The sequence below is a fragment of the Leucoraja erinacea genome, chromosome 14, assembly GCF_028641065.1.
Source record: "Leucoraja erinacea ecotype New England chromosome 14, Leri_hhj_1, whole genome shotgun sequence".
Taxonomy (NCBI): Eukaryota; Metazoa; Chordata; class Chondrichthyes; order Rajiformes; family Rajidae; genus Leucoraja; species Leucoraja erinaceus.
The window spans coordinates 14,164,447-14,187,680 of NC_073390.1; the positions used below are offsets into that span (position 1 = coordinate 14,164,447).

Consider the following 23,234-nt stretch of genomic DNA (forward strand, 5'->3'; position numbering starts at 1 on the left):
ACACCTCATTTTCCAGTCATAGGTCAACGGGGAACAGCAGCAACCTGATAAATGCTGGGATGATGCCACACGCAATATTTGTCCTTTGTGCCTCACCCAGTTGATCATTCATCATTGCAGGGAGTATTAGAGTATAGCCAGGCCGTGGGAAAGTGATTACAGCTTGTTTTAATCCTTCTTTACCAGACTTGCGTACAATTGGAAGTTAAAACCCTGGCAAGTTCTTTCTCCCATTACTCAAGGAGATGGCAGGAAATGTGGGAGACTTGCAGTCCACAAGACTCACCAGACAAAGCGAGCCTCCGCATCTGACTGATAAGGGAAGGCGAGGTCCAGGTCTTTGACTTGATTTACTGCCCTGTTACGAAACATGTGTATATAATTGTTTTACATCATAGAGCACATGTTTGCATGCGTGTGCGTATGCGTGTGATGTGCTTGCGTGCCTGTGTGTGTTTGCTGTTCTTGGAGGGTCTCCGCACTAAATTCCACAGAAGTCCACCCACAGTACTATCAAACCCACCTGGATGCTGGTCCACCAGGCCGCATCTCTGATCTTTGCCCACACATCTGCCAACCAACCCTCCCCTCACCTGTATCCACCTTTCACTTTGCCTGGATTTCTCCCTCCTACTATAATAGATAGATTACATCTATATGCTGATAGATCTATTGGTAGATCTAACTACAGAGGGGCTCCAACACAAAATGTCACCTAACCATGAGATGTTGCCTGAGCCGCTGAGTTAGTCCAGAACTTTGTGGTTTTTGCCCATCAATGTCCTGGTTTTCAGGTTTGTCTTGTGAGCCAAAACTTCTCTTTAACTCAGCCAGGCCATCAAATATTAGGGCTTGGCATTCCATGAGGAAGCTGTTCCTGCACCCTGACCTCATGTGGTCGTATTGAACGTCAGGGATGAACCACTGAATGAAAAGACATGTGACATATTCTTCCTGTCTTTGCATGTAAACCCTGCTACCTTCCCCAGTAGCCTTCCATCTTCCTTTGCTTCTGTTCTAATTATTCACTACCCTTCTCATTCTTGCACCCAAACAAAATGAATTTGACTCTCCTTTATGTAGATTCTAAGCCCCCTGGCCTTCTGCCTCATGCCACGTGTTAATAAAACGGGCAAGTTATGAAGGTGTGTTGGAAGGACCTGCAGATGCTGGTTTACACCAAAGATAGACACAAAAAGCTGGAGTAACTCAGCGGGACATGCAGCAAGTCTGGAGAGAAGGAATGGGTGACGTTTCGGGTCAAGACCCTTCTTCAGGTCATAAAGATGTTGTATTCCATGTTTTAAGAGGTCCCCAAATGTGAATTGTCTTGTGATTTCCCTGTCAGCAAACAATCTTCAATAGCATGATTAAGATTGGAGTCTTGGGTGTTTGAAATCCTTCCTCCCTGAGCTACCCCTGACAGCACATCTACAAGCCCTTATTATCATGTGTTTGGCTTCACTTTGTAGTCATCTGCAATGCCTTTGAAACCTGTTAAGAAATCCTCTCTCCTATCCTATTGTTGCACAGGTAGTCCAATTGCCATATCATCTGCGGTTTGGCAACAGCCCCATTGACATGACGGGAAACTATGTATGTATCATTGCTTAGCCATGAAAAATGTGTCTTCTCTGTAGACTACATTAAACAGCCTCTCATCCGTGAATATTATTTCATAAAGGTTGCGAATCCGATAAAATTAATAACTTCCTGTTTATTGTTGACTTGATCATTTTTTTAAATCAACCTAATAAGGAACTCTCCTGTTATATAGACCATTTGACACTGGTACAAGGCCATCTTCTTTGCATGCACGTTTTGCCTTTTTAAAATCAACTAGACCAAGTGCAGACCTGTTGAGTCTGCTCCCCAACGCAATATTCCACCACTCAACCGTTCCCCCAACGCAAACCGGGTGGGGGGTGTGGGGGGCAGGGGGTGTTTGGTGGGGGGGAGGGGGGGGGTAGTTGTGGGGGTTGCATGGGCCCGGGGGGGGGGGGGGGGTGGAAGGGATAACTTTATGGCTTTGCAATTTTGGTCCTTCTCTTGCTCAGAGCAAATTTCAGAACTAAGTGCATTGAAGCCTCTATGGTTTCTGAACTGTTGTTAGGAATGTGAGGTTGGAGAATTATCTTGAATGACTTTAGAAGCTGGTCTGTAAGTGGGATTTAATTTTTTTACCACAGCTATGAAAGTTGGCCGTAATACTTTCAAATCATATTTGGTCCGCAAAGTGTGTGGGAGGGAAGGAGGGAGGGGTGGTGAGGAGGGAGCACGGCGCTGTGGGAGGGAGGGAGGCCGCGGGCGGGGGTGGAACCAAGCAAGGCCACCTTTTGAGGGAGAAATGACCAATGCCAATCAATTATACTCTTCAATAGTCTAATTTGGAAATCAAGAGAAAATTAACACCAGCCATGTTCTGTGGGAAGAATTAAACCGATTAGATCCTGTGAAGTCAGAGAAATAAATTAGAGCAATTCAAATAAGCAACAGCAGGGATAAAATATCAATATTATTTCCAATTAGGAATAAGAATCCTTTTTTTTAATATATGTTACTTATAAACAATAAGCAAAGCTTTCCTTTATAACAATTTGAACTGAAAATGGGGAGTTTAAATGGACCATTTATTGTCCAAGGATATCTACTGGCTGGATAAACCAATGTGACGGCTTTTCAGGAAAATGTTTGATGAATCAATTGATGAATATTGAAGAATAGAACATTCTTAAAAATATCATTATGCTCTTCCATGTTTAGTTTAGTCTAGTTTTGTTTAGTTTAGTTTAATTTTGTTTTAGATGCAGCATTGAAACAGGCCCTTTGTCTCACCAACTCCACGCCGTTCAGCATCTGGAGGACAAGTTGTTTTTACACAGTGAGCAGTGGGGGCCTGGAACGCATTGCCAGGGGTGGTGATGGAGGCAGATACAATAGTATTAAAATGCTTTTGGATAGCAAATTGAAGTGCAAGGAATAGAGTCATATGGATCTGATACAGGGAGATGAGATCAGTTTAATGGGCATCATGCGTGTCACAAACACTGTGGGCCAAAGGGCCCGTTCCTGTGCTGTACTGTTCTATGTTCTACGTTCCATGTTCTATTTGCCTTCTGAAAAGGCTGAGAAAGACACAGGTCATGATCAGTCAGGATAGAGGATAAGGGTGATCCTAGTGTTATCAGTGACACTCAAACTCTGTGAAGGAATAATATAAATCATAGGCACAGGACGAGATGACTGAGCCCCTGAGACCTGTTCCACCGTACAATGATCGCATGGTAAGTGCAGAGCACAAAAAAACACAGATGCTGAAATTCTGAAATTGACACCGAAAATGCTGGAAAAAATCAGCGGGTTCACCTTCTGAGAAACAGAATTGACATTTCAGTTTATTAGAATTAATCAGAAGTGGGAAACAGAAATCAAACATGCTTTAAGTTGCCAATGGAAGCGGTGGAGAGCATAAAGAGAATGCTTGGAAAGGATGGTTGGTGATGGTTGGTGATACTGTACAAGAGAGAGAGGTGAAGTCTGGTTAATTGCAGCTGATCTATCTGGAGGAGAAATAAATAGAAGATGAATGACTGAGCGAGGAAATGAAAGAGAGAGAGAGAGAAAGAGAGAGACAGAGCCAGATAGACAGAGAGAAAATCAAAGCTGTGGGATACAAAACACTGCAGGTACAAGAAAACTGAAATAAAGAGAAAAGAACTCTGGACCGTCCCACCTTTCACCGAACTAGAAAATTGTGGAGCTAAAGCAGTGTGTGACCTCATCCAGGAAAAGATAATGCGAGGTAGGATGAGAACAAAGAAAGGGCAAGGGTGGGAGGATGGAGGTCTTAGTCGTATGCATGGAAACAGGCCCTTTGGCCCAACTTGCCCATGCTGACCAAGGTGCCCCATCTACACTAGTCCCACCTGCTTGTGTTTGGCCCAGATCTCTCTTAACTTTTCCGATCCACGTACCTGTTCAAATGTCTTTAAATGGGGTTATATTATCTGCCTGAACTATCTCCTCTGGCAGCTTATCCAATACCCACACTCCTCAGTGTGAAAAAGTTGCCCCTAAGGTTCCTATTATATCTTTCCCTTCCCACTTCAAAGACTTATAGACTATACATGATTACACTCAAGCTGTCCACAGTGCACAGATATGGGATAAAGGGAATAACGTTGAATGAAAAATAAAGTAGAGTAAAGTCCGATTAAAGATAGACCATAGGTCTCCAATGAGGTAAGATGGTAGCTTAGGTCCACTCTCTAGTTGATGATAGGTTAGGTCCACTGATAACAGCTGGAAAGAAACTGTCCCTGAATCTGGAGGTATGCGTTTCCACACTTCTGTAAATTTTGTCCGATGGGAAAGGGGAGAAGAGAGAGTGTGCGAGATGGAAGATCCCCACATCCTCCTGTGATCCAAAGATTAATGTCTTAGCTTTCACAATCCCTCTGTAAACCTCAAACACTGAGCAACATCCTCGTGAATTCTATTCTCCAATGTGTCCTTTATCAGGTCAGGTGTGTTTTTCCAGAATTCCTATATTTAATCACTTCGTTGTTTCATTATTTGGCTTCCCTTAAATTTTGTTTCAATGACAGAGATTTGAAATAAATTTTAACGTCCGATTTACAACAAAGAAATCATCATGTACCATGTAGCAATGGTCGAGTTGTTGCCTCACAGCGCCAAAGACCGGGTTCAATGCTGCCCTCAGGTGCGGAGTTTGTTCATTTTCCCTGTGACCGTGTGGATTTTGTCCGAGTGCTCCAGTTGACACCCACATCTAAAAGACAAGCCGGTTTGTATGCTAATTGGGTTCTGTAAAATTGCCCCTAGTGTGTAGGATGCGAATGTGGGATAACATGGAACTCGTGTGTGGGTGATCGCCGGTTAGCATGGACTCAGTAGGCCAAAGGGCCTGTCTCCGCACTATATCATTAAACTAAGCATAAACGAAGCTCAGTATATCAGTAATGAAAAGGTTTCCACCTATGATTATCCAACTTACCAGGCTGACAGGAGTAAATATGAACAATGGGTTTCGACAGACATTTAGTTTCTGTTTAAGCCCTCAGGCAGACATTGTTCAAATTCAAGTTTAAGTTACATTTTTTGTCACCCGCACCAATTGGTACAGTGAGATTTGAGTTACCCGACAGCCATACAAATAAAAATAACACGATACACGATAAATTTAACATGAACACCCCGACACAGCGGAATCAACGTTTCCCACTTTGAGGGAAGGCGATAAAGTTCAGCCATCTTCCTTTTTGTTCACCCGTGGTCGGCACCCATCTGTGAAATAAGTTGGACAGCTGCTCTACCATTCAGAAAGGTCATAATGGGATTCCATCAACTTGATTTTTCCACTCCTGTGTCTTATACCTGAATCCCCTTGCTGAACCAACATGTATTGCCCCTAATTTTAAGACTAAGTGGAAGCTCAGAGGGGACCGTGCCTTTGCTGTGTCGGCTTCGAGATTGTGGAATGAATTGCCTCTGCACGTTAAACAGGCCCCTTCTCTAGCTGTTTTTAAGTCACTCCTGAAGACATATCTATTCTCCGTGGCCTTTGTAGACCAGTGAGGTGTTGAATTGTTTATTAACTTTATTTGCTTGGTTTTGCTGCGTTGTTCGTACTCGTGTTTTATGTTTTTTTAATTTATTGTTTGGATTTTCGTATGTAATTTATGCGCCTCGTGTTAGTTGTATGTTCTGTTGTTCTGCCTGTTTTATGATGTCTTGCTTGTTTTCTTTTTTCTGTACAGCCCTTTGGTCAGCTTTGGTTGTTTTTAAGGTGCTTATCAAATAAAGTTATTATTATTAATTTTGAACATATGCTGATCAGTTGACCATCTCTGGGGTGAAAATTACTATGATCCAATGACTTCATAATCTTTTCCTCGTGTTTTTACAGATTCTGGTGCATTTAAGTTTGGCTCCTGCATTTGTTTCCTTTAAATATCTTTTCATTATTCTATTGCTAGTGAACCTAGAACAAAAAAGAAATGGTGATTCATTTTATTTGTTAATACGGTAAATTGACATAATTTCATTCAATTGCGGACTGGCTGCAAAAAAATACCAGACGATGCTGAGAATACCAGACCCACATTGAGACAGTCAATGATAGTCATGCTGCTTCTCAAAATAAGGTACATAGCTACTGTTGTGCAAGTCAGTGTTTTCCACTGAGTCAATGTAGCCATCATAATGAATAACAGGAACACAGCTGGGCAAAGCTGCTTTGTACACTGTTACTCGATATGACAACTTAAATTTTTTCCCAACTGTGTCATCTCTTAAATTGTAAAATCTGGCAAGTAACATACATTCATGTTTTAAAAAAAATCTAATTAAAAAAAAATGACACAACAGTAAAACTAATAGCTGTTTAATTATTAGTAAAACTAATAGAAGTGGAAAAGATTATATCAATGTATTAAATCAAAAACTTAACCAGTTCAATAATAGTACATATTTGTGCCATATTTAAATCTTGGCTATAATTCAGCTTGGAGTTACTTGGTGGTATTGACAATTGAGAGAGTTACTAGGTGGGATATACATAAATATGCAGTAGTTTTCATTCAGCTACATCTTTTAAATCAGTCTGAAGAAGGTGTTCAGCCCAAAACGTTGCCTATTTCCTTCGCTCCATAGATGTTGCCGCACCCGCTGAGTTTCTATAGCACATTTGTCTACCTTCTTTTAAATCTAGCCTGGATTGAAAGGATAGAAACTTAAAAGGGAGAACATTTTAGGCTTAGGTTATAAACCTGAACCAAGGAAACTGAATGTCACTGACGGGTTTAACTAGTTGGGAGTCCAGATATATAACTTTGCAGCCGTCACTAGAATAGTTGAATGGCGTATCATGCAATCGTTGTAATCAGTTGTCACATGGTGTACATTAGTTACACTCCATGGGCGAGTTTCTATCTTTGGCTGAACTGTCTCTTTAAACATCATAGTGTAAGTGTACAGTTACACTCTGTGGTGAAAGTCAAGTCAAGTCAAGTCAATTTTATTTCTATAGCACATTTAAAAATAACCCTCGTTGCCCAAAGTGCTTTACATTAGTGCATGTACTAACGTGCTACAAACAGTGGTACATAGATCAACAATACATACATAAATACATACATACAGCGCTCCCTCAGAGGACCTCAAGAAATGCTTGTGAGTTGAAATAAATTTTAAGTCTAGACTTAAAAGATTTGATGGAGGGGGCAGTTTTGATGGGAAGAGGGATGCTGTTCCATAGTCTAGTTGCTGCAACCGCAAAAGCGCGGTCGCCCCTGAGCTTATGCCTAGACCACGGGACGGTCAGTAACCCCAAGTCGGCTGACCTAAGGGACCTGGAGGTAGAATGGTGAGTCAGCAGATTTTTGATGTGGGTGGGAGGGGGAGGGGGGGGGGGGGCAAGCCCATTAAGGGCTTTGTAAACATAAAGAAGGAACTTGAAATTGATTCGGAACCCTACTGGGAGCCAGTGGAGAGAGGCCAGAATTGGGATGATGTGGTCCCTTTTTCGGGTGCCCGTCAGCAATCTTCTGCAACAATCATCATTGCTGGCCACCACTGGCAAAGATCCCATACTGGGGTGGCCCACCATTAATTTTGTTCTGTAACTCACTGGAGGTGGTTTCAGGAGGAATCAAGTGCAAGTTTCCCTTCATTGGAATTGGGAACATAGCAACAACGAAAAAGGTTAATAACCAAGAGCAGGTGGAGGGAGGAACTCAGTGGATCAGGCAGCACCTGAGGAGAGAGGTGGGCAGTTGACTTTTCGGGTCCATGGCCCGTCATCTGGGCTGAAAGAATAGAAGGGAAGAGGCCGGTGTTACGAGGCAGGGCTGGGGCAAGAGTGAGAAAGTGCTGGGTGGTTACAGGTGAGGAAAGGTTAATGAGCAGATAAGAGTCGGCAGAGGAGGGCAGCAGGGTGGTTGGTGACCGGAGATAGTGAACAGAAGATGAGAGGTGATAAGTGGGGAAGAAAATGGCTGCAGAATCTGAAATCTGACAGGAAAGTGAAAATGGACTTGAATGAGGGGAGATGGCAGATGGAAGCAACAGAGGTGAGCAGAGGGGGAGGGGGAATGTGAACCACTGGGAGGAATGTATGAGGAAGAAAGGGAAAGACAGAATGATAGGGGGCGGGGAGGAAGCTGGTATTAAAGGGTACAGAGTAGATAGGAAATGAGAGAAAGTGACAGAAAATGGAGAATTCAATAATCATGCTGCTGGGTTGTATACTTCCAAGGAAGAATATGAGGTGCTGTTCCTCTAGTTAGATTTTGGCAGTTGAGGAGGCTGAGGACAGACAGGTCGGCGTAAGAATGGGAGTGGAATTAAAATGGCCAGCAACCAGAACATCCAGATGACCACATCGGACAGAGAGCGCAGCTGCTTAGCAAAACTAGCGTCGTCAATCTCTCCCCAGAACTAAAAGCCTTCAATCCAGGCAACAACTTGCCGTAACTCTTTTACACTCCACCCAGCACAACCACATCCTACCTATAGTGTAGCAACATAATACTTCAAACATAGCCTAACCATTGTTCTGTAAAATTACCTGGTATTGTCTGGGTGGCAGAGTGGCCCAGTGGTAGAGTTGCTGACTTATAGCGACAGAGGCACGGGTTCGTTCCTGACTACGGGTTCTGGCTCTCCGGAATTTGTACGTTCTACCTGTGGGGTTTTCTCCGGGTGCTCTGGTTTCCTTCCACACTCCAAAACCATACAACGTTGTAGATTAATTGGCTTCTGTAAATTGAAAATCATCCCTAGTGTGGAGGATAGTGCTAGTGTACGGGGTGATTGCTGGTCGACGCGGACTCAATGGGCCAAAGGGCCTGTTTCCATGCTGCATCTCCAAAATCTAAAGTAAAGTCTAAATCTCATGTTCTTTAACATTGTACTACAATCCTTTCATCCCTTGCCTCCTCTTATGCATGGACCTGTCAACAGCCTCTGTTATAATGTAGGTTCAATAATCTGAAAATGATTAAGATATTTGAATACAATGCGAGTTATTCAATGTGAATAGAAAATATTTGTAAATGATATTACTCACAATCTTGTTTGCATTGGTTCCATTTATTCACAATTCATTTTTGTCCAGATGTCATATTACAGATTCTCTCCACTTAGTGAACGTCCAATTGATGTACAGCCTGAACATATGAATGAGCAATTGGGAGATGGTTAGTTGGATTTGCCCTCTGCTGCAGATCTGCTGACATCTTCTGCCTGGTGGGGATTCTGTTTGTGGCCCCGTTTAAACATTGCAAACTGGTTACGAACAGTTGACAGGAACCTTATGGTAACCTGGGAAGGTCATGTATTCCCAGATCTGCTCCATTTGTACTTCCTCATCTTGGAAAACTTCTGATTTAAACTTTTCTTTTGAGACAAGTTGCTGGAATCTGTAGCAAATAAAAGGAGTGCAGCTAGAGGAACTCAGCAGGTCAGGCAACCTTGCAGAGGTCAGTTCATTGACATCCCCTCATCTCCCCTTGGACTATGACCCCACCAATAATCTGGCCACTGACTCCCGTACCATCTCAGATCTCAACGCTTCAGGTGGTCTCCCCTCCACAGCTTCCAACATGACAGTAACAGTGCAGTGGTGGGAAGCTATCGTCTCCAAGATTCACAAGCAGGACTGCCCCAGTAGGGCCATTTAACCACCAGTAATTGACCCACTGAACTTATCTCCTTGTATCTTGACTCCGTCTAGTCACCCCTTATCCAATCCCTTCCCACCTCCATCTGGTACATCTCACATGCTCTCCAGCAGTTCAACAACTTCCAATTCCCTTGCTCCCACCACCTTCAACTTCACCATGGATATACAGTCCCTCATTAGGAAGGCCTTAAGGGCCTGTCCCATTTGGCAATTTTTTCTGCGCCTTTGAACATTTAAAGAATTGTATCTTGAACATTTCAAAATCCAGTGGCGGCAAAAAATAGTTGCGACACTTGAAAAAACACCGCGTGTCATACGTCATCACGCCGCAACATTTTCGTTGACCTGATACGTCAGTCAATGATGCCGGCAGTCGCCGAAAAAATTGCCAAGTGGGACAGGCCCTTTATGCTTTTCTCCAAAACAGTGATCCACCCAGTTCTCCTCAACGAACACTCTCCCTGTGCCTGGCAGAACTTGCTCTCTTTCCTTAACAGTTTCTCTTTTGATTCCCACCACTTCCTACAAATTTGTGTAGCCAAACACATGTGTATATTGAATTTATTAATATGTTAAAATGTATTTTCATTGAAAAGCAGCATGGACAGATCCTGGAGCTACACCTAGTATTTCATTGACTGCAGCTCAGTCTTCAACACCGTAATACCAAATAAGCTCATCCCTAAATTTTTGGACCTTGAATTTAGGGTCTCCATCTGCAACTGGCTTCTGGACTTCTTGACTGACAGTCGGAACTGGTCATAATATTTCCTCCACCATGTCCCTCTGCATTGTGTGCTCCACTACCTGCATACCCATGACTGTTTGGCGAAGTACAATGCCAAACCATTTTGAGTTTGGCGATGATGCTACTGTTGTCAATCGAATCAACGATAGCAATGAGACAACATTCAGGAAAGAGAGCAACAACAGTGTCATGGTGTCAGGACAACAACCTAGCCGTTAACATCAACAAAAACAAAATAGTTTCTTGTTAACCTAATTATGCAAGTGAGTCAACTATTGTGTGGCATGCATTCATCTGCCTTCAGTCCCTAACATGGTGTTAGGTAAACTGTTGGGACTGAAGGCAGATACATCCCATGGGCCCGATTCTGCATCCCAGAATACTCAAGGTGGTGGCCCATCCTCCACAACTGGCTTCATCAACTTGGAGAACAGAGTATAGTTCCCAGACATCCATGTCACTAGCAGCTAATCCGGTCCCTTCACTGAAGCTGTCATCAAATACTAAGCAAATCCTCAAGGATTTCCTCAAACCTCTACAAATGTAATATATAAAGGATACTGATAGGATGCATCACAGCCTGGTAGAGGAACTGCTCTGCTCTTGACCATCTGAACTTGCAGAGAATGAGGAATACCAACCGCTCAGTCAATCACAGGCTTGTCACTTCCATTCAGTATGGTGCATTGCATCAGGAAGGCTGGAAATATCAAGGATGCTTGCCATCCTAGCCATTCCTTTTTCTCTCTTCTAACTTCTGGGAGAAAATATAGGAGCTTGAAAACAAGGGCCCAGACTTATGAATAATTTTTTCCCTACTGCTATCCGACTCCTGAATCAATCATCTCGTTCACATCCAATTACCAGAGATGTGGCCATGTAGTCATAGCTCATTTCAGTTATGCGATTTGTATAATATTCTTTTGCACTACTTGGATTTTACATGATAATCTTGTACCATTCTGCTGTATTGCACTCGCTGTTATATTTATTAGTACATTTATCATTGTTTTATGTATATACAACAATGTAGTTAGCAATCTGGTTGTGCAAATCCCCTTGAACAACAGTGACCATAATATGGTAGAATTCTGCATTAAGATGGAGAGTGACACAGTTAATTCAGAGACGAGGGTCCTGAACGTAAAGAAAGGTAACTTTGATGGTATGAGACGGGAATTGGCTAGGGTAGACTGACAAATGATACTTAAAGGGTTAAAGGTGGATATGAAATAGCTAAGATTTAAAGATCGCGTGGATGAATTACAACTATTGTTCATCCCTGTCTGGCGTAAAAATAAAAACCGGGAAGGCAGCTTAACCGTGGTGAATGAGGGAAATTAATAATAGTGTTAAATCCGAGGAAGAGGCATATAAATTGAAGCAGCAAACCAGAGGACTGGGAGAAATTTAGAACTCAACACAGGAGGACAAAGAAGTTAATTAAGAGGGGGGAAATAGAGCATGAAAGAAAGTGAATATTAAAACTGACTGTAAAAGTTTCTATACATATGCGAAGAGAAAAAGATTAGTAAATACAAATGTTGGTCCCATTGCAGTCAAAAACGGGTGAATTTATAATGGGAAACAAGGAAATGGCAGACCAGTTAAACAAGTACATGGTTCTGTCTTCATTAAAGAAGATACAAACAATCTCCATTAAATAGTAGTGGACTGAGGATCTAGCGGGAAGGAGGAACGGAAGGAAATCCACATTAGTCAGGAAATGGCGTTAGGTAAATTGTTGGGACTGAAAGCAGATAAATGCCCACGGCCTGATGGTCTGCATCCCAGAGTACTCAAGGGGGTGGACCTAGAAATCGTGGATGATCATTTTCCAAAGTTCTGTAGACTCTGGATCATTTACTGTGGACTGGAGGATAGCCACTTTTTTTAAGAAAGGAGGGTGAGAGAAAACATGGGATTATAGACCAGTTAGCCTGACATCAGTAGTGGGGAAGATGCTTGAGTCGATTATTAAAGATGTAATAGCAGTGCATTTGGAAAGCAATGACGGGATTGGTCAAAGTCAGCATGGATTTATGATTCATGCTTGACTAATCTGGAATTTTTTGAGGATGTGTAGAATGGATAAGAGAGAGCCAGTGGGTGTGGAGTATCTGGGCTTTCAAAAAGCATTTGACAAGGTCCCACGCAAGAGATTAGTGTGCGGAATTAGAGCACTTGGTATTGGATAAAGGACTGGTTGGCAGACATGAAGCTAAGAGTAGGAATTAACAGGTCCTTTTCCGAATGGCAGGCATTGACCAGTGAGATGCCGTAAGGCTCAGTGCTAGCACCCCAGTTATTTACAATATATATTAATGATTTAGACAAAGGAATTAAATGTAACATCTCCAAGTTTGCAGATGACACAAAGCTGGGTGGCTGTGTGAGCTGCGAGGAGGATGCTGAGGCTGCAAGGTGACTTGGATAGGTTGGGTGAGTGGGCAGAAGCATGGCAGATGCAGTATAATGTGGATAAATGTGAGGTTATCCACTTTGGTGGCAAGAACAAGAAGGCAGATTATTATCTGAATGGTGTCAGATTAGGAAAAGGGGAGGTGCAATGAGACCTGGGTGTCCTTGTACATCAGTCATGGAAAATAATCATGCAGCAGGCAGTGAAGAAAGTAAATGGCACGTGGGCCTTCATAATGAGAGGATTTGAGTATTGGAGTAAGGAGGTCCTACTGCAGTTGTACGGGGCCCTGGTGAGAACACACCTGGAGTATTGTGTGCCATTTTAGTCTGCTAATTTGAGGAAGTTCATTCTTGCTATTGAGGGAGTGCAGCGTTGGTTCACCAGATTAATTCCCGGGATGGTGGGACTGTCATATGATGAAAGAATGGGTCAGCTGGGCTTATATTTAGAAGGATGAGAGGGAATCTTAGAGAAACATATAAAATTCTTAGGGAATTGGACAGGCTAGATGCAGAAAAAATGTTCCCCATGTTGGGGGAGTGCAGAACAGGGGTCCCAGCTTAAGAATAAGGGGCAGGCCATTTAGGACTGCGATGAGCAAAAACTCAGTTGCAGAATTCCACAGATTCACCATCCTCTGGCTAAAGAAATTTATCCTCATCTTCTTCCTAAAAGAACGTCCTTTCATTCTGAGCCCTGGTGCATATGGCAATAAACTAACATCATCCAACTTCGAACTGAGAAAGGACATACAAGTTTTAGGTTTGCCTGCAAGACCTATTCATTAGTCCAGCACACTACTTACTTGTGATATATAATGTATGATAGTAGCCTATTTGAACTAGTAATAGAGGTATTTTGAGATTAACGGAGAGACTAAAAACAGAGCCCAACACCAGGACAATTACTTAAGAATAAACACAATAATAATGCTCCAAAGCCATATTTTTCTAAGATAAATCAGAACGTTTATTAAGCAGTAACTATTTACACCTCACAAACTGAAGTTGCTTAAAATCATTCATCTAGTTTCACTGGATGGAATAGTGGATGTACAATTAGGATTTAATAAAATATAAAAATATCTCCAATCTCCTAATATGCACTACAAAGTCACAATTGCCATGTCAGAGCAAGTGCATAATAGGTGAAAAAAAAGCTTTTATTTCAGATTTACAAAACTAAAAGGGAGTTAAAATTGCGCAATATACTGTGTGCATGTATTGTATACATGCATACAATATAGATGTATGCATGTTATTGAGAACTACAACAGCAAATGGAAAAATCAAAATAACATTTTGTAAATGAAATATTTGCAGTAGCTCAGTGCCGTGAACCCGAGTGCCAAAAATCAGTTACTCTTCAATACCTCACTGGGTATGTACATTGTGTCTGAATGGACACGGCTGAGTAACCCAAGGCACAACTCCTACAGAAAGGTGGCCTTACCAGTGGCGGTGATGAATGTTGGATGGACGGAGTTTATAGTAGGGTGGGGACAGAGGAAGAATGTAAATATATATATCAGCATTTGGCAATAAACCATGGCACTGAATTTGTTAGAGATCTAAGGGCTAAAGAACCACAGATTAGAAAAATGGACAGACCGATGGAGAATGGAAAAAGGTGATAAATAATTGATGGAGGCTGGGCAAAAGAGCGCTGATCACAACTTTGGAGCAGAAATTCTTAGGACAGCGGGGGTTTGGATGGGGGAACTAATGGGATCAAGTTTTAGAGTTTTATTAAGTTTTTTTCTGTGGTTGGTCTCATTGTGGACTTCTTTTTATTTTCCTCAGGGTAAAACATAATTTGAACTAGGCTACAAGTGAGGTCTCCGTGAAAAGGGATGAATTCTTATTTCAGAAATGAGTGAAGGACATCTCTGCTTTCATCTTATCAACATTGGCAAGTGGTATACATTCTGCTGGCCATTTCATGGATTAGGCTCATATTAAACTTTCCAAAAAAAAGCAACAATATGTAATAAATATAGAATGGTTTACTAAGTAATATTGTCCATAGGATGAAGCATTAAGGCACTCTGTGTACTATTTGAGCAATTTAAATGGAAACATAAATGACAATGCAACAAACTATTTCCTAATGTATGCACCAACTTTGTTTGTCGTTTTAACTCTGCAACGCATGGCTTTGATCTGGCTCATCAGTGGCATTATCCTCAACCTTTTGCCGTCTTCGGTAGATCTTTTTCTGCAGCTGAAGTTTGTTGGTGAAGAAGATCTCCTTCCAACCAACATCAAAAGCCAATGCTCGCATCTCGGAGGTTATGGTATCACAATATCTCAAAACAATATTTTCCCAGAGTTCATCAGAATTGCATATCTGCAGAGAAAGCAGAACAATCTGTTTTACCATAAAACATATGGTTTTAATATTGAAACAAATTTCGCTCCTCTGTATACTTCTGTATCCTTTTGGCACAACCAAGCCACTTTATTCCACTCAAAGAAGTCAGTGAATATGAAAATAAATTCCTTGGTGTGAAGGGAGCTGAATACACAGGTTATTTTACCCAGGGTAGGGGAATCAAGAACCAAAGGACATAGCTTTAACGCAAGAGGGGAAAGATTTAATAGGCATCTGAGGGGCGACTATTTCATTTGGATGGTGGTAAGTATCTGGAATGTGCTGCCAGGAGAGGCAGGTACAATAACAACATTTAAAAGACACTTGGACAGGTACATAGATAGGAAAGTTTTAGAGGTGGGAAAATAGGACTAGCTTAGATGGGGCATCTTTGTCAGCATGGACGAGTTGGGCCAAAGGGCCTGTTTCCATACTCGTTGACTTGGATTGATTTAGATATTTCTTGCACCATGGAAGCTGAATGAATGCAACCATTATCATCCCTCTAATATTTATGTTGCAAGAAAAAGTTTAGAACAAATAGTATACTTGAGAAAATAAATTACTTCTATCAGTTAATTAAAATACTAAAGACCCTTAATTCAAGTGGTCTAACTGAGATCCAAAGTTAAAATCTGTTTAGTGTGTACTTGGCATAAGATGGTAATGGAGCTCAAACCTGAATAAGGAATGGCTACTCAGAGACTAGCTAAGATGTTGATAGCCATTTACATTATTGCATGAGCTCATTAAGGCTTCAAGGCCTTTAGGCCCTCACTGTCCATCTTCAAATCCACCCTAAAAACTCATTTTTATTCTCTGGCTTTCGACACTGGCTGAGACATTGCTCCTGTTTTTAGTGCTTTTAATGTCTTTTAATTTTTACTGTTTTATAGTCCTTTGTTTTACGGTTTTTAATGGTTTGTAATAACTTCTTGTCCATGAGTTCTCATGTACAGCACTTTGTGGCAACTGCAGTTGTTTAAAGTGCTTTATAAATAAAGTTATTATTATTATTATTATATTAAAGTTATTATTATTATAGGTGAGTCGGACTTGCCCAAATATTCCCAGATATTTGTGAGCAACAAGGCTATTGAGCAATAAAAACAATTTATCTTATGGTTTGAAATTACATTGCTCACAGATCCTTCTATGGACTTTTTCTCCATCTTTGCATCTTCCTCCAGCCATGTAATCTCCCAAATCTCTCCCTTCTCCGAATTCTTTCAACATATTTGAGCATATCCCTAACTTCCTTCAATCCACCATTGGTAAACAGTTATGTAAGAAGGAACTGCAGATGCTGGCTTAAACCAAAGATGGACACAAAAAGCAGGAGTAACTCAGCGGGACAGGCAGCATCTCTGCAGAGGAGGAATGGGTGATGTTTCAGGTCGAGACCTTTCTTCAGAGTCTGAGGAAGGGTCTCGACCCACAACGTCATCTATTCCCTCTCTCCAGAGAAGCCGCCTGTCCCACTGAGTTACCCCAGCTTTTGGTGTCTATTGGTAAACATTTGACCCATTTTATACACACGAGATACTACAACAGGTATAAAGCGAGGAGCCGAGAGTGAAGAGTCGAGTTGGGCATGCCAAGATCTAGATCCACTCCTGACTACTCCTTACTTCCCGTGCATTGATAATTAAGCCAACCTGGGATGAATTGGAGTGAGTTTCAGGGAATGCAAAAGAGAAATAATAGCACTAGCTCTGGAGAAAGTTGCAGTGTGAAACTGGCTTGGAAAACAGCCCAAAATCTACATTGCAGTGGACAGGAAGCCAGCCAGCAAATCAAACCACAGTAGACAATGCACATTAGGTACAGGAGTAGGCCATTTGGCCCTTCGAGCCAGCACCGCCATTCAATGTGATCATGGCTGATCATCCTCAATCAGTACCCCGTTCCTGCCTTCTCCCCGTATCTCCTGACTCCGCTATTTTTAAGAGCCCTATCTAGCTCTCTCTTGAAAGCATCCAGAGAACCTGCCTCCACCGCCCTCTGATGCAGAGAATTCCACAGACTCACAACTCTCTGTGAGAAAAAGTGTTTCCTCGCCTCCGTTCTAAATGGCTTACATGTTTCCTGCCTCTAGCGTGTCCAAGCCCTTAACAATCTCATATGTATAGACACAAAATGTTGCCGTAACTCAGCAGGCACATTTTTTTTCTATCATCGGTGTAAAGCACCATTGGGAGTTTCCTCCTACACAAATCAAAGCATGGTCTGACTTTCAAAAGAGCCACATCCAAATATGTAATCTAGACTGCGCTTGTAGTCAGGTATCTGTATATCCCCCCATCCTCTCTAAAGTTCTCCTCCAAATACCTTGGCATAAATTCCAAAAAGACGTAAAATGTTTTCTTCACTAATCCACAAATCATTTTAACGGACAGGGATAAAATTAAATTCATGTTATGTTTATGAACAGACCAAGGAGGATCACGGTTTGTAGTCATGCTGAACTGTTGTTGTGCTCTCTGTCGTGGGGGTGCCAGGGAAGTCGAGAGACATGTACACGATGAAGAAAAAATGAAAATGAGAATAAATGAATCACAGTCAGTTCGCTCATACTTTTGGAGGTGTTGGAGAAGGTTTGAGAACTCTCTGTATCCTAATTTACAGAAAAAGAGTAAGGAAATGTGTAAATGCCATTTCAAAAGGAAGAATATATATTTTCTGGGGCAACTACACAGTAACAGGTGGAATTGAATGTCTCCTGACAGATCTGTATAATATTTAGAATGGAGTGCAATTGTGATGAGACATCAACAATATGAAGCATCCATTTTATCTCTGAAAATGGGAGTATGATTTTAAATACCTTGTATATTAAATATTCCGCACCTTATACAATCCTTCGGTCTTTTGATAATATAAATGTCAAAGCGATGAAGAAAGTCAATTGTGCAAAGTACTTGATACCACTCTGGCAGTGATTTGAAGAATGCTGGTCCTATTTTTGCTTGGCTGTCTGGATGGATTAATGTGGATCCTGAAGTATGTTTGTTTCAACATTCTGTCAGTAGCCCCCTCTGCTGGCGACAGTAATAGTACACTCAAAATTGTGCTCGCTTGCAATGTTTGCACCCCATTCAAATGTTTTTCTCGTGTCCTCTGCTCATAAAATGAACATGTATACTGGGGAAAACAAATCTTGGTTCAAGACTGCTCCTCATATTTGCTGCTTTACAACATTAAATGAGCAGATAGGAAGTGGGATCCCAAAGCACCACATCTACAAAAACCGCATGGAGAATACAGCATTATAGACAATAGGTGCAGGAGTAGGCCATTCGGCCCTTCGAGCCAGCACCGCCATTCACTGTGATCATGGCTGATCATCCACAATCAGTACCCTGTTCCTGACTTCTGCCCATATCCTAATCTGAGAAAAGACATTCTTGCCATAGAGGGAGTACAGAGAAGGTTCACCAGACTGATTCCTGAGACTTTCATATGAAGAAAGACTGGATAGACTCGGTTTGTGCTCGCTAGAATTTAGAAGGTTGAGGGGATATCTTATAGAAACTTACAAAATTCTTAAGGGGTTAGACAGGCTAGATACAGGAAGATTGTTCCCGATGTTGGGGAAGTCCAGAACAAGGGGTCACAGTTTAAGGATAAGGGGGAAATCTTTTAGGACCGAGATGAGAAAAACATTTTTCACACAGATAGTGGTGAATCGCTGGAATTCTCTGCCACAGAAGGTGGTTGAGGCCAGTTCATTGGCTATATTTAAGAGGGAGTTAGATGTGGCCCTTGTGGCTAAAGAGATCAGGGGGTACGGAGAGAAGGCAGGTACAGGATACTGAGTTGGATGATCAGCCATGATCATATTGAATGGCGGTGCAGGCTCGAAGGGCCGAATGGCCTACTCCTGCATCTATTTTCTATGTTTCTAAGTTTCTATATCCCTTTACTCCGCTATCTTTAAGAGCTCTATCTCTCTCTTGAAAGCATCCAGAGAATTGGCCTCCACTGCCTTCTGTGTATTTTCTCTGCTATATGTCAAAGCTGATGCTCTGACATAAACCCATTTCCAACTTACTTCACTTACCCTATTAACATTTCCTTATATTACTTTCCCCCCCTTGTGCATTTGTCCATTAAATGCATGTAAGCTATAAGCGTCAGCATCTCTTGACAGCATAGAAGATGGATTTGCACTGGCTCACAAGAACAATCCCATTCCCTCACTTATTTCCTTGTAGCCAGTTTTGTCAGACAGACACATTAATACTAAAGATATATGTGGAGGGAATGCAGTAAAATGCTTTACAGATGGATTACTGATAATGGTGGGTTTGACACGAGGAGAGATGAAAGCCAAAAAAATGACCTTATTGAAACATACAAAATCCTACAGGCCTCAACATGTTTCATGTGGCTGCTGATATTTCCCCTGGCTGGTGCATTTAAAAATAACGGCTCCAATATCTAAATGAGGAGTGAGCAATATCGAATATAGATAAAGAACCTTCTATATCTAGAGGATAGTCTATCTTTTGGGTCTTTGGAGGCTCAGTCACTTAGTGCATTTAAATAAATCCAGCTATTCCTTGATTCCATTGATCTAAAACAACTTTTTAAATTGGGGGAATTAAGGAATAGCTAGTTGGTGCAGGCAGGTGGCACTAAAGTAAAAGAACAACCACTATACGATTGAATGGCAAAGCAGATATAAGGGGAAATGACCTACTCCCAGCATCTGTTTCTTGAATTGTTATACAGCCAAACTGATGAAGGCATGTTCTAAAAAAGCTTACCTTTTTCTTTTCTATATAGAGGATTCCATGGTGATTGACAGCAAGTACAGTAATATACTGTTTAACACTGTGTATGTAGTCTGCATGTTTGTAACCCAGACACTAATTTGAGAATCCCCAACCACCAACTAAATTTAGATTCATAGTGAAATAGGCTTGAGTAACTATTTTCAATGATTTACCTTCCTGCCATTATTATACCCAAAACATGACAAGAGGTAAATATGAATAGCTCTAATTTATCAAATATTAACAATCTAATAATGAAAGTCAGCTCACCTTTTTAAACGCTTTGGATGTTTGGGAAAGTCTAGCGATGTCCTCAAGCTCCAAACATAAGATTACATTAAGAAGCAGGTCTTTAGGAAGACGTTCGAGATAATCAAACTGCTGCTGACACAGGCCGCAGACATACTTGAGGATGCCATTGCCAAAAATGACAGAAACATGAACTAAAATTTAAACACACAAGAAAGTTATTTAGAAAGTTTGACCCTAATAATTAGAGAGTTTAATCTAATAGTTTGTGAAATCCAGTGCGAGGATCACAATATACGATTAATTTGTGACTGTTGTGCATACCATAGGTAGAACATCAACATCAAGCTGCCTGTATTAGAAATGATTTCAGTTTTCATTTTTTACAAACAAACCAAATGGATGATCGGTTGGACACATCAGAGGCTAATATCACGAATGGCTGGAACCATTTAAAGTTAGATTGCCTGCGCTGGGGAAAATTAACCCAGACCTCTAAAAAAAAATCTGGATTACAGCTGGAACAGGTGCACGGAGTGGTTTTAAAAATAAATCTGGCATTAGAAACATTGAAGACTGTCACAATATGATTCAGAACAGGCCCACGGTGTTTTCAGGCACTGCACAGGAATGTCTTGACAGAGAGAGGTAGAAACAACAACACTTCAAAATTAGTTATTTATCAATAAAAAAGAAAAGGACACATTCCATTCCAAAACTTAATTGTAATCCATAAGAGATTTGTCTAGAAATAATGCTGCATCCAGTGCAAACACATTCATTGGAAACTAGGATCCAGTCACTGGCCACAATAGATCAGGCATTGTACATATCTACAATCAAAAGTGTGCTGCCTGAGTTCATCCAATCAATGGTGGCAGAGGAGAGAGAAATAGAGAGAAAGAGAATAGAGAGAGGAAGAGAGAGAAGAGAGAGAGAAAGAGAGAGAGAGAGAGAGAGAGAGAGAGAGAGAAAGAGAGAGAGAGAGAGAGAGAGAGAGAGAGAGAGAGAGAGAGAGAGAGAGAGAGAGAGAGAGAGAGAGAGAGAGAGAGAGAGAGAGAGAGAGAGAGAGAGAGAGCGAGAGAGAGAGAGAGAGAGAGAGAGAGAGAGAGAGAGAGAGAGAGAGAGAGAGAGAGAGAGAGAGAGAGAGAGAGAGAGAGAGAGAGAGAGAGAGAGAGAGAGAGAGAGAGAGAGAGAGAGAGAGCAAACACTGGGAATAATAAGATTAAAACATATACAAATCTCAAAGATATTGCTAAGGACTAAATAAATAACAATGGATTGAAACAGATTAAATTGTTTTGTGGTTTGATGAGACCATGATGAAATCTTGTTTAAATTCTATCATTGTACATGCAATCTCAGAGTGCCCAAAGTTCATATGGAAATATACAAACACCATACAAGAAATAGAATAGTATCAAAGGTTAACAGTCAAGATCTAGTTACCATTGCCTGAAGAACAAAGCATTAACAACAATTCAAGTGGAATGGCTCATCAAGCTAAACTGGTGGTCCCAATTTGATAATATATGTCACAAAAACAAAATTTTCAGGGTTTGGCCAGCATCACTTTGACTTCAAAATTCACAAATATAAATCTATGTGCTGCAACAATAAGAAGATTTCAGCTCCTTTGTGGCTACGCAACATATTTAGCACATAAAGCAAAAGAGTGCTCTGTCCACCAAGGCCTGCTGGAGCTGCCAGTTTCCCATCGTTTTAACTCCCTTCCTGATCCCAAACTGACCTTTCTGCTTGGGCCTTCTCCATTGCCAGAGTGAGGCCACACAAAAACTGTGCCATTCCATATTCCTTATACATAGCTTATAACCCAACAATATGAACATTGAATTTGCCACTTTCAAGTACCCCCCCCCCCCCCCCCCCCCCCCCCCCCCCCCCCCCCCACCCCCCACCATCCCCTATCTTTCCTCTGTCTCTACTGCACACATTTTTCTCATCATCCCCCACCCCTACTCCCTGGTCACCATTCTCCTTTCCCCTCCACCATATGGGGATCACCTAGCCCCATCCCCCTTTTTCTCTTTTCTCTTTTATCTCCCCTCTTTCCACAACCCCCTCCCACCCATTCCAGTATTATTCCCTTCCTCCTTTACATTTCCCACCTCCTTTTCTGTTCCTGGTCTATTCTTGGTCGGACACCCTTTTGTCTCCTTTTCACCTTAAGTCTGTTACTCACTCCGTTCATCTGCCAATCTCCATCTGTGTATTCCTTGCCCAATTACCACCACCTCGGCATCTGTGTCCAAGGCTTCATTTTCAAACAGGACGGTGGGAAACTGGTATTGTACTCAACTGTACCTTTTCAAAAACTTCCCAAACAGAAAAAGAAATCACCTTTTTTAATCAGTTGAATTAAGCTATGAATAATACTAAATGATTGTAGATTAATCACTTAATTGTTAAGTAAATGCTAGGAGAGGCTATAACTGGGAAAATAAGAGGTTGCATTTAGTTTGTACACTTTGTCTTTAATAATATACTCACACGATACAACTTTATTTATCCCAGGAGGAAAATTGATCAAATATAATTTCAAAGTATTCAACAAATGAAATCGACCACAATTTTAAAAGCTGTCTTACCTTGTAGATTGAGATCATCCAAGAAGTCTTGGTAAGTATTCTTTTCTTCACTAGGATGCACATTTCGAGATTCACTTCGAAGGGAAATTCTCCAGCACCTCCAGATTACCTGTGTTCATGTGGAATTACAGGCTGTCACAACATAATCTGCACAACAAAAATCATTTACATGTAGATCTAGAATGTTAAAATGGGGAAGTTTAATAGTTGTGATGAGGTTTACATTGAAAAATCTGATGATCTAATCTTAACCATGATAAATGTATAATGAAAGATACTTTGGTAAATTAATAGAAATCAACTTGCTGATATTTTTAGAGCGAACTATCTGAAAAGTGAAAAA

At 41.3% G+C, this 23,234-nt stretch overlaps 1 protein-coding gene across 1 annotated transcript in view; it reads right to left on the reverse strand.

Moving 5' to 3' along the window:
• Positions 1-13,824: 13,824 nt before the first annotated feature.
• Positions 13,825-23,234, reverse strand: part of LOC129703301 (F-box only protein 36-like) — a 43,240-nt gene continuing 33,830 nt past the window's right edge. Inside the window, exons 2-4 of the mRNA XM_055645655.1 lie at positions 22,892-23,000; positions 20,304-20,476; positions 13,825-15,228 (exon numbers count right to left, since the gene is read on the reverse strand). Of these exons, the coding sequence (XP_055501630.1) occupies positions 15,016-15,228; positions 20,304-20,476; positions 22,892-23,000 (495 nt within the window). The 3' untranslated portion in view covers positions 13,825-15,015. The remainder of the gene's footprint in view (positions 15,229-20,303; positions 20,477-22,891; positions 23,001-23,234) is intronic.